General features: G+C 36.8%; 1 protein-coding gene across 1 annotated transcript in view; it reads right to left on the reverse strand.

The window, feature by feature from the left end:
* PGR (progesterone receptor) overlaps window positions 1-18,450 on the reverse strand; it is a gene marked incomplete at its 3' end in the record, with an annotated part of 65,602 nt that overhangs the window by 45,506 nt on the left and 1,646 nt on the right. Inside the window, exon 2 of the mRNA XM_081098134.1 lies at window positions 17,211-17,362. Coding sequence (XP_080954260.1) covers window positions 17,211-17,362 — 152 coding nt within the window. The remainder of the gene's footprint in view (window positions 1-17,210; window positions 17,363-18,450) is intronic.

Below are 18,450 nucleotides of genomic sequence, written 5' to 3' on the forward strand. Positions count from 1 at the left end.
TATAGCCGATAAAATTAGAAGGAATAATAGTAGAAAATCATCCTTTTGGAATCCTTAATGAAATGACCTCTGCTTGTCAAATCTGAAAAGACAATTAAAGTACTCCTCCGTTTTCCAAATAGACACCTGTGTGACACATTTTCTTCATATGCTTCAACCAAAACAAAATATTGCAAAAGATGAATGTAGACGAAGGTATGAGACACAGCTGCATTCTATTAAGGCAGACATTAAATGACCTATAAAAATGTAAAACATGTCACTTTTGTCATTACATTTTTTGGTTTGAAAAATTAGCATCTAATAAGTTTGCTTGTTTTAAATGAGTTAATAAAAGGTTTCAAAAATTATGTTTTAATTTCTCATATGATAAATATTGATATAGTCCAAATAACAACTCATTAGGATCCTAATAATTTTTAAGCATATAAAGGGTACATGAGACCAGATATTTTAGAACTATTAGCCTTTGTAAGATTCTTATCAAAACGTTTAATCTAAGTCTAATAATGTGGGAAAAGTCAGATATCCAGATTGTGGGGAATTCTACATAACAAATGGCCTAGACTCCTCATAAAAATTTCAATATCAAAAGACAAAAAATGGTGAGAGGTCTTGTTAGATTAAAGAAGACTAAAGACCAAAAATACATAGTTCTTGACTGGCTCCAGCATGAAAAAATAACCTATACAAGATATTTTGGGAACAAATGGGTAAATTTGAATTCTGGCTATAATAATAGGTAAAATTATTGTATCAATGTTGAATTTGGGGGTATGATGATATATTGTGATTATAACAGAATGTTCTTGACTAGGAGATACATTTTGAAATCTTGAGAGGTGAAATTTGATGTCTACAATTTTCACATAGTTAAATATAGATACTCATCTTACTATTTATTCAAATTTTGTGCATGTTTTCTAGAAGCCAAAGTATTCTAAAGATAGAATAACATAAAGTTTTCACTCAAATTCTAGTTCCATCACTAACTCAACCTTGAGAAAAGTATCTAAGTCTTAGTTTATCCACCTATAAAATGGAAATAAAGATAAACACTATAGTATAATTAAATGAGTCTAAATTAGATAAAATATTCAGCACACTGAATATTGTAAAAACATAGCTTGAAATTGTCATCAATTTGCCCGTTTTCTTTCATTGTGTGGTAACTCTTTAAATCTGAACTCTACATACTGATTTTATGTTCTACTCTTTATGGCTTCCCATATAGATTTTAACTCAGCTACTGCATTTTTTGACTTTTATTTTAGTATTTTCTCATCTCATACATCTACATTTTCATCTCATCTAGTTGTTTCTTATGACACTCATTCTTGTTTCTCAGACACTGTCATCTTTTTTAAAAAATATTTTTATTGATTTCAAAGAGGAAGGAAGAGGGAGAGAGAGATAGAAACATCAATGATGAGAGAGAATCATTGATTGGCTGCCTCCTGCACGATCCCCAGGGATCGAGCCTGCAACCCAGGCATGTGCCCTTGACCGGAATCGAACCTGGGACCCTTCAGTCCACAGGCTGAGGCTCTATCCACCGAGCCAAACTGGCTAGCGCAGACACTGTCATCTTTTGTTTTCATACCTCAAATTAGACTATTACCCAGAGTTTTCTTTTGTTTCTTTTACAAAATCAAATTTAATTATAATTTTCCCTAAAATCACATCTACATATCACGGACAGAGTTGTGAAATCAAACAACTATACAATATCTAATGGGGGATGATCTCTGTTAAAAGAGACTGGCAGTTTGGTATGTTTCCAGACATTCAGCTGGAACTTAGAATGAGCTGAGTGGGTGTGGAGGGTCAGAAAATCGAATGAGAGAGGAAAGAGCCAATTTTTAGGACCCTGAATGTGGCCTGGATTGTCTGAGAAAACTAGTAAGGTTAGAGCTGACGGAGCCAGGGAGAACAGTAGTTTAAAGGAAGTTCAGAGAGTAACAGGGCTCAGGTCCTGAAAAGGCCTTGGAGACCACTGTGAACACTGATTTTTCTCTGAAAGAAACATAGTGCCATTGCAGAGTTTTGAGCAGAGAAGTGAGATGATAGGCATATACTTTAATACTTATCACTTTGGCTTCTAGGTTGAGTATAGACTCTAATAGGGCAAAGGTGGAAATGAGACCCGTTAAGAGGCTGGTGCAGTAAATCAAAAGGAGAATAATTGTGGTTTGAATCAAAGTGGTCAGTGGAGGTGGTGATAAGAGGTCAGATTCTGGATATATTCCAAAAGAGGAACCAAGTAGTTTGTAGAATCATACCATGTGACATTCCAACATTTAAGTCTTCTTTTAAGTCCTCCTCAAAGTTACTACTCAAAATTATTTCCTCTTCTTTCTTCCTTTCCTCTCTGTTGAATTTAACTTCTTTTTTGATTGTGGAGCAGTTTTTCCTCTATCCTTCCTAAAGCTAGTCCTACTGCTGTCTTTATAGACAAAACAATGCTCTGGAGATCTCTTCTGAACTCTCTCCTAATTATTTACATATCTCTTAAGTTGTAAAACACCAAATTGTATGCAGCATCTAACTAGTTACACCTATACTTCTAATTATATATTTAGCTAATGAGTAGGCATTTAGGGGAGATAAGGGACTGCATACAAAAATTAAAAAACCCACACAACCTTAAGAAAATTTCACATACTATTGAGTAAGGAGGCATGTAAGACACTGTCATCAAGACACATGTATGAAACATGAAAAATTACAAAATTATATCAATATGGTTATTTTAATCACTGTGCTACTCTGATGCAAGATTATGACTTTTTACACATATGTAAATGTTCCCCCCCCCTTATATTTATGCAATTTATTCTTTCTTTTGAGTATAGCAATCTGCCCTTAAGTCGACAGGAGGAGGCTGGACCCAGTGCATGTAGGGAGAAGGCTGGTCTTGAAGAGGAGCACAGATCTCTAGAAACAAGAGGAAAAGTCAAGGATGGGTCATTTGCCACATGAGAACATGTGCTGGTAGCAGTTTCATGACGTTTTCTTAGAAAATTAGGAAGGAAATTATCAGCTGAAAGTGGGGGTGGGCGAGCACTGGAAGGCTGAGAAGGAGGAGAAGGTGGGAGATAGTCATCCAGAAGCCATGGACAATGAATGAGGGGCCTGTCTGCAGCACAGACTACTTAGTCACCATGATTGTTTTTCAATTCCACCTTTTCCGCTGAAATTCAGCTAGCAAATTTCAACCCTCCCTGATGTAAATCAGCTTTCATTACAAATAAATAGGACAAAGAAACACCGGAAAATAAATAAGGTGCAATGCAATGAATAAGAGAGAACCTTTGTACATGGATTTTTATTTAGGAACCCTCAAAGGAGGCTTCGAAACACTTTTCATTAGGTTAAGTGAAATTTGTGAATGACTAAATTGAGTACCACATGACCTTACACATTGCTGAAAAAATGCTAGAGGTTTACCTTCAGGTTCTAAGAACCACGTGATTAAAAGAGTTTACAATAATGGTTTCACATAATTATTAGCCAGTATCTTTAGCAAAACATATTCTTAGAGCAAGGCTCATCTTTTATGATAATGTATATAAATCCACATTTCAAAATGACCTTGATAATTTTTCATTTTTTCAGTTTGCCGATAGATCTGATTACCTTGTTTACTAGGAGAGCTCTACATCTGGCTAATGAGTAACTATTACTAGAGATAGGAGATATTTCAGCTCTTCTATTTTTCTTGTTTACTATGCTTAATTTAATTGATATTATCTTCAACTGCGATTCTTGGCCATATATAAGGGAGGACGACTTTGCTCTCATCAGTGCCTCTGTGCTATGGAACCTGAGCACTGCCATTAGGAGGCCTTGCACTCCATAAGCAATATATGCCCTGATGCATTGAGAAACTGTTCCAGGACAGGTATCATTGATATCAATGATTCATTCCTTACTTTTGAATAAAAATAAATGTAAACACCACCTTCTTCATTTCCCCACAGCAACAATAACACAAGCTGCTTATGTGAAGTGAAAATTCACTTAAGGTTTGGAAGTAGCTGGAGGTAATGCAAACATAAGGCAGTAAAATAATTGCAAAGTTGTTGTCAGACATCACCATTCCTAGAGATTTACCAATCAGTCCCTGCAATAGGGAATTTCTCACCGGCATTTATTTCCCCTCAAGCCTTTGCCCCTTACTTTGTTGTTAGACTGTCTATTTCCTACTCTGCCTCAGCTGACAATCCTCTGATTTATGTTACAATTATACACAGAGAGGTTCAGTTCTTCACACTTACACCCTCCCACAACCCAAAGTGGGCTCTGGACTGACTTTGGATAAAGAAACATTCACTGGAATGCTCTGCTTAACAAAAGATCAGCCACTGTGGTCTCCACTGTTAACAACACGAACACTGCCACAGACTGAAATTATAAATTTTTAATCTAATGCTTACACAAGATTCATACTTTTCCCCTTCACCCTCTAATAAGTAAACACCAGAGTTGACTGCTCCCTAGTCTATGCTTCCAATATGTAGCTCATTCCTTCTATGAATATTAATATTGTGTTTACATTCTTCTCCATAAGTTTTTCATTTGACTTATTCACGTGACTTATTCATTTCTGAGTCTTAATATTTAACACAAATCCTTGGATAAAGAAATCACTGAATATATGTTTTTGGTTTTGTTTTATGAATAAATAAATGAACAAACAAATCAGTGGACTAACAGAGCAGAACTTCTCCCAAAAAGTTTTATTATGCATAAAAGATTATATTATTTCAATATCCTGGTGAGTTTCTTAGGTAGACTATAATATATACAACTTAAAATTAAACTACACCTCATAAGCCATGAATCAGCTCTATAGGTGTTCTCTCTGATTCATGTAATTGTTCAAATCCATGTTGCATGGTGCTCTAGGAATAATCCTCTCTAAATATTACTTTCAACATCAACCCTGTTGATAAAATAATGGTAAAATAATCATGTGCTTCCTACTTCTTTGGTCAAAGAAGTAGAAAATACACCATCTACATTCCCCAGCCCCCCAAATTTGTTTGTGGCACTTTCATTACCCTACACAACTTGGTTTGATCTACCCACTGAACCCATTTCTCTTGGCTACCATCCGGGCTCAATTCCTTAGTGTGCTGTCCCCATACTGGTCTCATGATCTCTTAGTTTCCCTGCCTTAATCCTCCCTCTACACTACTGATATATTAATTTTCCTAAAGTACATATTAAATATGTCATCAAAGTGCTCAAAAATCTTTAGGGGCTTCTCATTCTTTTCTCAGTTAATTGCTAAACATGGATTTGAACACATTGTGTCATTTCACATTTTTTCCAACATTCTATTTAATAATAATTTTCACTATTCCTTTATAGCAAGGATAGCTTTTTATTGGAAGAAGGTGTTACTGACCCCTTTGAAAATCTTATGAGAGTGAGCACCCCAGAAAAAACACACAAAAATTTCATATACAAATTACAAGGGATTCTCAGATCCCTGACCATGATGCTCCATGCTTTAGCTAAATTGTACTTCAACTCATTCCATACTTTTTGTTTATAACAGCCATTATTACACCTCTTGCTATTAAAATCATCACCTCATTCTCAGTAGTCCGTTTAACATATTACTTTCCCACAAAAACGTTTTTTGGCCTCCTTAATATGATCTTTCTTTCTTTCAAAATCCAAACCACATTCACTTCATATTACCTATGTTATATTTACTTAAGGGGTTGTATTATTTCACTGATAAAATTTAAAAGTCTATGAGATTAGGTGTTATGGCTTATTTATCTTTTGTAGCCCTCTGCAGAACCCAGCATGCTAGTAAAAGCATAGTAAGAATAAATGACAATAACTGCTTAATAAACATTTATTGTAGTTTTCTGGGCTGTTACATTGCAAAACTCCAGCAGACACCATGCTCAACACAGTCTATAAATTTATTGCTTAATACATGTCTAAAATTTCTTAGCTAAAACTTTTTGGACCGGATATGTTTCAGAATTCAGAATTGTTTAGATTTTAGAAAGATGACACTGGGGTGCCTGGTCATCCTGGGTGAGGGGCTGAGGGCCGTTTGCAGGCTGGCCACAGCCCCTTCAGGGTAGGTGGTCCTATTGGGGTGCCTGGCCAGTCTGGGAGAGGGGCTGATGGCCATTTTCAGGCTGGCCAACCCTCCCCCCCCAGTGGGGACCCTCCCCCCATGAAGGTGTGGCCAGTCTGGGTGAGGGGCTGATGGCTGTTTGGAGGCTGGCCACAACTCCCAGCCACCTAAGCTCCCAGTGGAGGCTGGCTGGAAGCATGTATCTGGGATTTATTTGTCTTGTATCATTGAAACTTTGTTGCCATGAGTGGAGGCCACAGCCGGCTCAGGGCTGGCAGGAAGCTTGGCTTCCTCCATCACCCAGGCAACCAAGCCTCCTGCTTGCTCCAGCTCCGTGGCTGCCAGCCGCCATCTTGGTTGGGTTAATTTGCATATAGTCACTCTGATTGGCTGGTGGGCATGGCTTAGGGCATAGTGAAGGTATGGTCAATTAGCATCTTTGTCTTTTATTAGTGTAGATATCTTCTCACGGGCCCAAATATTAATCACAGAAATCATGATGGAAGGGATTGTTGGATAATTTTGTAGACTACAAAAGATGGAAAAAGCCTTTTAGAGTTCTAAATACAGAAAAAATAATTCACAAATTTGTCATGGAAATCTGAATTTTCAAACAGAGTGTACTTCCAAGCAAGGAAAGTTAAAGAGGATAAACATAATGATAAAGGAGTCAATTTTCCAAGAAGACCTAATAATCCTTAATATGTATGTATCTAAGAACAGAGCATTAGAATTTTGTGAGGCAAACTCTTATAGAACTTCAAGGATAAATAGATCAATCCACTATTATAGTAGAGATTTCAGGACCTCTGTACCAGAAATGGACAGGTCTACCAGGCAGAAAATCAATAAGGACTAGCTGAACTCAAAAACACCATCAACCAATTGGATATAATTGACATCTTTATACTACTTCATCCAACAGCAGCTCAATATACATTCTTCTCAAGCTCATATGCAATATTCACCAAGAAAGACCACATAGACCACAGAACATACTAAACATATTTAAAGAATAAAAATCATACAATGTCTGCTCTCAGACTATAATGGAATTAAACTAGAAATGAATAATAGAAAGTCAACTAAAAAAACTTCTCAAAATATGTGAAGCTTTAACAACTTATTTTTAAATAACACGTGGGTTAAAGAAGAAATATATCAGGAGACACTTAAGCATATTTTGAATGAAATTAAAATGAAAAGACAAGTTACCAAAATTTGTGCTAGACAGCAAAAACAGTACTAAGTGAGAAATTTACTTTACCAAATGCATATATTAGAAAAAAATCTTAATTTAATCAACTTAGGAAACTGGAAAAAGGAAAGAGCAAATTAAGCCAAATAAAATGGAAGAAAATAAATATTAAAAATTGGATCAGAAATCAATGGAATAATAACCAGGATATCAATAAAGAAAATAAAAGCAAAAGCTGGTTCTTTGAAAGATTAATAAAATTGATATGGCTCTAGCCAGGCTAATTATGAAAAAAAAAGATGGAAGACACAAATTACTACTATCAGAAATGAAAGAGGAGATATCACTACAGATCCTATGAACATTAAAAGGATAATATGGTCAAAGGAGATTAAAAATGGCAGCAAAGTAAGTGGAAGCTACTGACATTCTCCTAGGACCAAACTGTAAATACAACTAAAATACAGAAAAACTACCCTGAAAAAAATCACCTGAAGCCTAGCTGGAGAGAACCCTGATAACCAAGGATGGAAAGTGGAGACTGCATAGCGACTCGTGGGAAGGATGGAGGCGCAAAAGCGTTGGCCAGGCTCCCACAGGCAGCAGCTAAAAGTCTGGAAGGATATCTCAGCTATGGGGGGTTCCCACTGAGACCTCTTGGGTCTAAACCCCAAGCTGGGCTCCCCAGCCCAGAGAACCAGAACTGAGAAAAAAAGCCCACAGAACATCTGGCTGTGGAAAGCAGCAGGGTTGCTGTCTGCCAGCCAGAAACAGCTAGAAATGCAGACAACCTTTTAAAGGACCAACTCACAAAATTTCATATGCAGCCAATCACCTTGGGCTCTAGCAGAGGGAGGGCAGAGTGGACTGGAGCTTTGTGAGGAGAGTCCAGGGTTTGGGACTCTGGGGTTGGAGCTCGGAGGGCAGACACCTCTGTTTCCTGTGCTGAGTCACTCCCTCACACAGCTGAGGACATCTTTCTCCACAGGCCTTTGCTGTCCAGGTGGTTTTTGCCTGGAGGAAAGGCAATTAACCCAACCTGTTGGAAGACTTCTCACTCCACCCTGTGGTCTATAGCTTAAGGCAAATTAAAACTCAGAATAAGAATCAGAATGCAGGCAGAGGTGGATCTCTGGAGACTGAGTTTTTGCCTGATCTTCTGGGCCCAGGGCTAGGAAAAACAGAGCTTGGTGCACAATTTGGTCCTTCCTAAAGGCACCCAGCCCCAGCAGAGGGAGGCACAACCTGTGGATTGCTCATAGCTTCAAACAGGGGACTCAAGGCCAGTCAGAAATAGCATCTGGCATTTTCCTGCACTAGAGATTGGGAAGTGTAGCAGGTCTACCTAATATACAGACACAAACCCAAACAGGCAAAAAAAAAAAAAAAAAGACAAAACAAAACAAAAAAACAAAATGAGAGAACAAGAGAATTCTCCAGAAGAGCTAAATAAAATGGAGATGAGAAATTTATCAGATATAGAGTTTAGAATAATGATAGCGAAGGTGCTTAATAGCATGAGAAAAGATATAGTAACTTTGAAAAAAGACCTGTTGGAAATAAAGAATGACATAGCACTAATAAAGAACACATTGGAAGGAATACACATCAGATTAGGGGAAGCTGAGGATTGGATCAGTGAATTAGAAGATGGTAGAAAATATCATTCAACCAGAGAACCAAAAAGAAAAAACAATTCAAAAAAAGGAAGACAGTTTAAGGCAGAGGTTCTCAACCTGTGGGTCACGACCGCTTTGGGGGTCGAATGACCCTTTCACAGGGGTCACCTAAGACCATTGGAAAACACATATATAATTACATATTATTTTTGTGATTAATCACTATGCTTTAATTATGTTCAAGTTGTAACAATGAAAATACATCCTGCATATCAGATATTTACATTACGATTCATAACAGTAGCAAAATTACAGTTATGAAGTAGCAACGAAAATAATTTTATGGTTGGGGGTCACCATAACATGAGGAACTGTATTAAAGGGTCGCAGCATTAGGAAGGTTGAGAACCACTGGTTTAAGGGATCTGTGGAATAACATGAAACATATCAATATTCACATAATAGGTATAAAAGAAGAAGAAAGTGAGCAAGGGATAGAGAATGTGTTTCAAGAAGTAATGGCAGAAATCTTCCCTAACTTGGTGAAGAAAAAAATCACACAAGGTCAGGAGGCACAGAGTCCCAAGCAAGAAGAACCCAAACAGGCCCAAACAGAGACACATGAGTGGGTAGCTAAATCTCTGATATCTCTCATAGCAATATGTTTACAGATACATCTCCTAGGGCAAAGGAAACAAGGGAGAAAATAAATAAATGGCACTCCATCAAAGTAAAAAGCTTCTGCACAGCAGAAGAAACCATCAACAAAACAAAAAGGGAGCCCACTGTATGGGAGAACATATTTGGCAATGATACATCTGTTAAAGGTATAAATCCAAAATATATAAAGAACTCATAAAACTTTTTTTTTTTCTAGAATAGAGAAAAGGGTTATAACACACTATGGCAGGTACCCACTCCTTAATGGGTCTGAGGACAGATGACAGACAACCCATTCCATCTAGCAGCTGGGAAGCCTATGTTTCTGATCTGGGCAATAGCGGGGGCACTTACTGCCCACGCCAGGGAATCAAGACCAGCAGGTTCTCTCTGGGAACTGTAGCAAGAACTCATAAAATTTAACAACTGGAAGACAAACAATCCAATTGAAAAATGGGCAAACAACCTAAATAGACTCTTCTCCAAAGGGCATAGATAGATGGCCAAGAGACATAAGAAAAATGCTCAAAGTCACTGATCATCAGAGAGATGCAAATTATAACAACAATGAGGCATCACCTCACACCTGTCAGAATGTCTACCATCAACAAATCAATAAATGACAAGTGCTGGCAAGGACTTGTAGAAAAGAGAACCCTCATACACTGCTGGTGGGAATGCAGACTGGTGCAGCTGTTATGGAAAACAGTATGGAATTTCTTCAAAAAATAAATATGGAACTGCCATTTGACTCAGTGATCTCACTTCTAGGAATATATCCTAAGAGACCCGAAACACCAATCAGAAAGAATGTATGAAACCCCTATGTTCATAGCAGCACAATTTACAATAGCTAAGATCTGGAAACAGTCTGAGTGCCCATCAGTAGGTGAGTGGATAAAAAAGCTGTGGCACATTTACACCATGGAATACTATGCAGCAGTAGAAAAGAAGGCTCTCTTCCCCTTTGAGACAGCCTGGAAGGACCTGGAGAGTATTATGCTGAGATAAGACAATCAGAGAATGACAAGGATCGCATGATCTCACTCATGTGCAGAATCTAATGAACAAAATAAGCTGATGAACAAAAAGGATCCAGAGACATGGAAGTATGGAACAGACTGTGGAATCTCAGATGGAAGGTGGGGGAGGATGGGTGGAAGGGAAAAGATCAAACCAAAGAACCTGTATTAATACATGCATAACCCATGGACACAGATAACACAATGGTGAAGATCTGGGGGGTGGGGGTCAGAGGCCGCTACAGGGGGTCAGTGGGGGGAAAAGAGGGATATATGTGATACTTCCAACAATGATAATTCTTTTTAAAAAAGGATAATATGGTAATAGTATGAACACTTCTATGCTTACATATTTGATAACTGATAAAAGGAACCAATGCCTGGAAAGAGATGACTTGCCAAAACTCATGCAAGAAGAAATAGACAATCTAAAGAGGCCCATATCTATTAAGTTGAGTCAATAACTTTCCACAATCTCTTTCAAAAGGTACAAACAGAGCAAATATTTCTGAATTCATTCTATGAGACCAGCATTACCCTAATACAAAACCAGATAAAGACTTTACAAGAAAACTCCAAACCAGTATCTTTCATAAACATAAAGGCAAAAATCCTTAACAGAATATTAGCACACAGGATCCAAAAAATTATAAAAAGAATTATATACCATGACCATATGGGATTTATCCCATGTGTGCAAAGCTGGCTCAACATTTGAAAATCAATGAATTAGCTGGCCAATGTGGCTCAGGGATTCAGCATAGACCCATGAAATAAGAGGTTGTGGTTCGATTCCCAGTCAGGCACAGGTCCAGGTGGGCTCCATCCCCAGTAGTTGGGGTGCAGGAGGTAGCCGATCAATTATTCTCTCTCATCATTGATGTTTCTATCTCTCTCTCCCTCTTCCTTCCTCTCTGAAATCAATAAAAATACATTTAAAAAATGTCAGCGAATGTAATCTATCATATCAACAAGCTAAAAAAAAAATCATGTGATCATATCAATGGATGCAGAAAAAGCATCTGACAAAATCCAACTCACTCATGATAAATGCAGTAAACTAGGAATAGAGGGAAACTTCCTTAACCTGATAAAAAAAAAAAAAAAATCTTACAGCCAATGTCAAACTAATGGTAAGAAACAAGCAGTTTCCTCTTTAGATTATGAATAAGGTAAGAATGTCCCCTCTTGCCACTCATTTCAACATTATAGTGGAAGTCCTACTAATATAATATGTCAAGAAAAGGATGTAAAACGTATATTCACTGGAAAAAACAACAACATAAAACGGTTTTTGTTTGCAGAGGACATGATTGTCTATGTAGAAAATATGAAAGAAGTGACAGAAAAACAAACCCACCTTCTGGAATTAATAAGCTAAGTGGCAGGATATAACACTATTATGTAAAAGTAAGTCACTATTTATATACCAGCAACAAGCAAGTGGGATTTGAATTTAAAAACACAATATCAATTACATTAGCACTCCCAAATATAATAGGTATAAATGTAACAAAATATGTACAAAATCTATATGAAGAAAATCCAAAATTCTTGTGAATGAAATAAAATAAATAAATGGATAGTCCATGTCCATAGATAAGAAGAATCAATATTGTAAAAGTGTTAGTTCTTCCCAATATGATTTATTGACTCAATGCAATCCCAATCAAAATGCCAGAAAATTATTTTATGGATATTAAGAAGCTGAGGTAAAGTGTATATACAGAGGCAAAAGATTCAAAATAGCCAACACAATACTGAAGAAGGAGAGTAAAATTGGAAGACTGACACTACCTGACTTCCAGACTTACCATAAGCTACAGGAACCAAGACAGTGTGGCATGGGTGAAATAGTAAACAAATATATTATTTCTGTACAGTTTCCTCTATGGTCTACAGATAATGGAGTCTCTCTAAATTTTGAAAGGCTTTTACCACAGTCCCCAGCTTCTGACAGAGGAATCAGTTCTCTGGTTGTCCAGGCAATTGCATATGCATCCTAGCTGAGAGAATGTCATTTTCCTCAACTATATTATAAACTCTACTGAAACTGCAGCTAACCAGCTCTGTCCTGTTTTACTGCTATTGCAACCAGCATCTAGCATAGTGTCTGGCATATGGCAGGTGCTCCACAAATATTTGATTAATTAATACATGAACAAAAAAGATGAATTGAGAGGACATTATACTAAGTGAGATAAGGTAGACAGAGAAAGACAAATACCAGATGATATCACATATATGTGAAATAAAAAATAAGAAATAAATAAAGTCAAGTTCATAGAAACAGAGAGTAGAAAAGTGGCTGCCAGGGTCTAGAGGGTGGGGGAATTGGGAGAGGTTGGTAAAACTTTCAGTTACAAGATGAATAAGGTCTTAAGAACTGATGTATAACGTGATAGCTATAGTTGATTATAATGTACTGTATAATTAAAATATGCTAAGAGAATAGAGCTTTAATGTTCTTTCCTGAAAGAAAAAAAAAGGAAATATGTGAGGTGATAGATGTGTTAATTAACTTGATAGGGGATGGCTTTTACTATATATATATGTATATGTATGTGTATATATATTATATATATATAATTATATATATATATAATTATCATGTTTTCACTTTAAATATAATTTTGTCTATTATACCTAAGTAAAATTAGAAAAAAGGAGAATAATAAGATGATCTAATTTAAAATCCATCAATACTTACTTAGCTTAGTATCTTCTAAATAACATCTTTCAACTGTGTTACAATATTTGTCCAACAATATTCCATGAAATGTATTCACTACAAATGCTGTTACAGTGTTAAGCAACCGAAGAATAAGTGCTTGGCATCAGTTATGATGATTGCTTTATTTAGCAAACAATTATTTATTGAATGTTTAGTACATTTCTAGCATGGCACCAGTCTCAGTGCATAGACAGGTAATCCAATGAGAAATTATCCTTTCCTTCTTAATACCAGGTCACACTAGCCTGCATTTGTAAGACCAACAGGTCATTATGACTTCCCTCCTTGAAAAGTCTCAAGGCAATTCTTAACCACTTACTTCCTGGTTCACTCCAAGTCTTAGTAAAGAAATGCAATGAGCAATTCAACCTATTGCTTTTTGACTCTTTTTTTTTTTAGCTTAGAACAAGTCATCTCTCCCCCATGTTCCCACTTTTTTGAGTGGTTTCCTTTTTTCTCTGCCTCTTCTCTCTTTTATCTCATACTAAGGAAAGCCGCCCAGTTTTCCTGGGTAACTTTTCCATGGGCTTTATCATCTCCCACTCCTAACTTGGAGGACAGGTGAGGAAGCAGACTCTTGGTCCCTGACTATGTCTTCTCATTGCTGCCTTAAATGTGAAGTTACTATCACCCATCCATTTATATCACTTACTTCTAATCACCCCTGGTTTTGCATTATTCTTTAATATTCACTTTTACCTTCCTGGATGTATCACTTGGCTCACATCTTTTCTTCCAACCATTTTTTGTTTTATTATTTGAAATATAAACTACATTTGCTATTATGCGAAAGAAAGTATAGTGGTTAAGAGGACAGATTCTGGGGTCACACCATTCGGGTTTGAATCCTGACTAACATTTTAACTATGATTAAGGCAATTTAACATCTCTGCGCCTTCGTTTTCTCATTTGTAAAGTGGGTAATAATAATATCTACATTATAAGGATTACATGAGTTAAGACCCATACAACATTTAAATAATTACTGGCACATTAGAAAGCACTCTAAAATGCCATTATCATGATGACCCTTGGCAATATTAATATCCAAATTTTAACTACTGACTTTCAACTTCTGGACATATTGGCATCCACACATAGTTCTACCTTGCACCAATTTACTCCAAGATTTCAAATGTATTTCTCTCTAAGTATAAAAATCCTTCCTTAGCCTTCTCACTCTTGAAAACTCCCAGAACCTTTTCTTTTGCCTTAAAACACTAATTCTCTCCAGATTATTCCAAACATTAGCAACCTAACTTGGCAAGCTTTAACTCTCATAATTTCCTAATATGAATCTTAATTAGTCTAATCTTAATCTCTTCTCTCTTCTTTGAAGACATACACTTAAAATCTTTCAATGCCCAGAGATTGATAATCTTACTTGTCCTTTAGTAACTAAATTTATATCTTCCAGGAAGCCCTTTCCTACGATTTTAGAACATACACATTCCATCTTACGACCACCTTCCCTCATGCTCAAACACACAAACTCACAAACCTCACAAATCGTACATACTTTACAGAATTGCTTACCTGGGCATTTAGTGAGAATCTCAATTTTACATGCATATATGCTACCTCCTCCACTCTATTATTAGCTCCTTGAAGGTAAAAACAACACCAACTAAAGCTAACAATATGCTAGGCATTCTTTTAAAGCTACATTTATTGACTCATTTAATCCTTATAACAACCTTAAGAAGTAGCTACTGTTATCCTCATTTTATATCTAAGGCAGAGAGAGGTGAAGTCAAAAAAATACCTTTGGCACAGATCTAAACATAAGGTGTATATATTTGCTGAGTGAATGAACTTACTCATACCGTTTTATAATCTTGCTTTAGTTCCATGAATGAGGTATCAACATTTGTCCTGAGTCCCTCTTTGTAAATATTGCCAAATAAAGGTGCTTCATTTCTACTACTCAAGACTAAAATAGGACATGCCAAAAGTAGGGGTCCAACAAATGCTTTCTAAGCGTAAATTTGGGAAGGCATCCTTCTATGGTTTTGGATGCTAGTCTGATAATAATGGTATGAAAGCATTTGTAATTTAGTTAGGGAGCACTTGGTTCTATATGTACTTTTTGAAGTAACTTCCAAGGATTCTGTAGCACTTATCATATATCTACTTGTGCACACAATCTCTGAAAAAGAAGCACTGCAAGTAAAGAATATCTAAGCTATGTTGACTGACAGTCAGCTATTAACTACCTGTGTGCCCTTTGGAAACTCAGATTTATGCGGGATTTCTTATCTGTAAAAAGAGGAATCTGGGCTAGAATAAACTGGCCTTTAAGGAATTCTAAGCAGTCATTCACTTTTAAAATTAGTCTTTTGAGGGTGACTGCAAGAATTAAGGAAAATATATTAATGCAGAAGAAAATTTTCAGGAAATTTTTCAGAACCAAAGTCAGATGGTAACAGTAACTCCAAATATGCATTGGAGAGCTGACTCTCCCACACAAAGGACTTCCAACTGTAACTAGGACTAAAAGATGTCAATGGGGAAGTTAAGGCCACTCGAGGTTGTCCCATTTTCTCATGTACTCTTTTCCACTGTCCCTCAATTAATTTAAAATGCAATCAAACACCCCTGAATCTGAATGCATAATGTTTAAATCAGTTAAGTACATTCATCCTTTGTAGGGGAAAAAAACATTCAAGTAATATACAAAGCAAATATTTCTATGAAGAATTAATTTCAGTAGGAGGAGTATAAATCTATGAATAAATAGTTGGAAATCATTTTCATCAAAAAGGCATAATAGTTGCAAAGAATCACCTGTTAGGCTTCTACAGGGAATTCTGTTGTTGTTAAATGTCATTTAGGTGAGTATTACTTTGGTGTAAATGTGTATTTGAAAGCCCTTTGTAGATACAAATTCCCCACTCCCTCCCTTCTTACTGATAAGTACAGGACTCTTGAAATGCAAAAACTCAACAGAAAGCAGACATTTACAACTTTGGTTTCTTGTCTAAGTGTGACCTCAGAACTCCAGAGGTAACCCTAAGCTCATTTCAGCTCATTATAAAATACTTATTGTTAGAATTCAAATGTGAAATGATCTTTAAATGTATTTTTATCTTCAAATATAAATGTGAGTGGCTGTTTAGCATTTAGTGTAGGTAGAAAGACAAATTAAAAAACATTTTCTATGAGAGTACAAGTCTGAAATACACTGTGCAAGCCAGTTCAAAATCATTAGGTATACATGTAATTTAGATGACACTAAAAATATTACTTAAAGCAAAATACTTCTTTAGAAACTATATTATTGTGGTGTCTAAACTTTTCATTTTCTTTAAACTGCTTACTCCTCTATTCTCACACACTTACAAAAATATCCTAAACAAAATTACCATTCTTCAACTATTACATAAATATTCATGTAGGGAAAAGACAAAAATCATGTAGAAAATGTGTAACTGCATCATATATATGTGTATATATATATACATATACAATTACATATATATAATTTTGATTTTTACCATTTTTCTTGTCACCAAAAATTTAAATTTAATATATACTATATATAATATAAATATATAATTAAAGCAAAGCTGTTTCTTTAAAGCTACATAGTTAATAAACAATAACAGCACTGTCCCCAAGATTAATATAACTTGTGTCTAATATTGAAAATGTTAGTCCAATAGAATGCAATTTTAATGCCCAACGACATTCAACTTTGAGTACTATCAATAAAAACAATATGGAAAACAACATCAGCATGTTTTAAATTATATGGAAATGTCTCCATTTCTTAGAAGGAAGTGATAACTGACATCTATAAAATATGAGATGGTCTCCACCTGCAGTTGGACCAGCCATAAAGGATCAGGGGAAAGGAGCCTACCTTCCATTGCCCTTTTAAAGAAGACCTTACAGCTCCCACAGGTAAGGACACCATAATGACATCCGGATGCTTCGTCCCCGCAGATTAAGCAGATCTTCTGAGGTAAGGACTCGAAGTTGTACTGTGGACTCTGGCTGGCTTCTGAATCCGGCCTTGAAATGCAAAACAAAGTACTCCAGTTATTTTTAGGTGCAACACTATCTAATAGCAAAGTTTTCTTAACCCCAGAATTGACAGAATGAAAGGGGATTTTTAAAAAATTGAACTATTATGTACACATTTAAAAGACATGCAAATTAAATTTGCAAAGTAAACCCCCTATTTGATTCATCAGACTTACAAATTATTAGCCTTTCATCAGTAGCCCTAAGGCAAAAGAACAATAAATAACATACGTTATTTTTTTGCTCAGGGAAAGCTCAAGAGTACTTACCAATGCTTTTAATTTGTGTTTTAGAACTCGACCCTGTAATGATTGCTTACTTAAACCAGTCTCTGTGTCATTTTAAGGTATTGTTCAACATACTGACACCGTTTTGCCTACTCAGCACTTAAGATTCTCTCTCTTTAAAATTCCATTCCCTCAGTATGTAAGTCACATTTTTTTGAAAACCTGTGCAAAAAGGTGTAGTGAATCCAAACCAATATTGGAATACACCGCACTGCAGTGATTGATACTGACATCTCTAGTTTAAGCACATTACACAAATTAATTTTAATCTGGAGATTCGTCTGAATATTGAACGGTTCTGCCTGCTACCCTCCATCTAGTGCCACCCGGCAGGGGGAAAGGTGCCTGACGGTGTGTTCTGAGGACCATCTAAACTCCAAGCCGTTCATTTCCAGCAAAAGCCCTAAGAGGAGGACCCTATGACGAAGCCCCCGATTCGCGCGACACCCTTTCCTCTCCACGCGGCACCCGCGGAGCTGGTGCGACGCTGCCTATTTTAAGTCAGGGCTGGTCCTGCCTGGGAATCTCGCATATTTGGAAGAAAGAAAAAAAAACAAAACTGTTTTCGGGAGGCACGCTCCCCAAATGGCATATTCGGAGCACCCTTTGTGTCCCCCAAAAAACAAGTGAGCGGAGGAAGGAAGAAAAAGGAAGCCAAATTCCGGCGGCGCCCCGCCCCGGCCACCCAGCCTCCCGCGGCCACTCGGGGGAGCCGTGGCCGGCGCGCCGGGCCGCTCCCCCCGGACCCGGACCCGGACCCGGACCCGGACCCGCGGGCGCCCCACCCGG

The sequence above is a fragment of the Myotis nattereri genome (genome assembly GCF_964212035.1).
Source record: "Myotis nattereri genome assembly, chromosome: 9".
Classification (NCBI taxonomy): domain Eukaryota; kingdom Metazoa; phylum Chordata; class Mammalia; order Chiroptera; family Vespertilionidae; genus Myotis; species Myotis nattereri.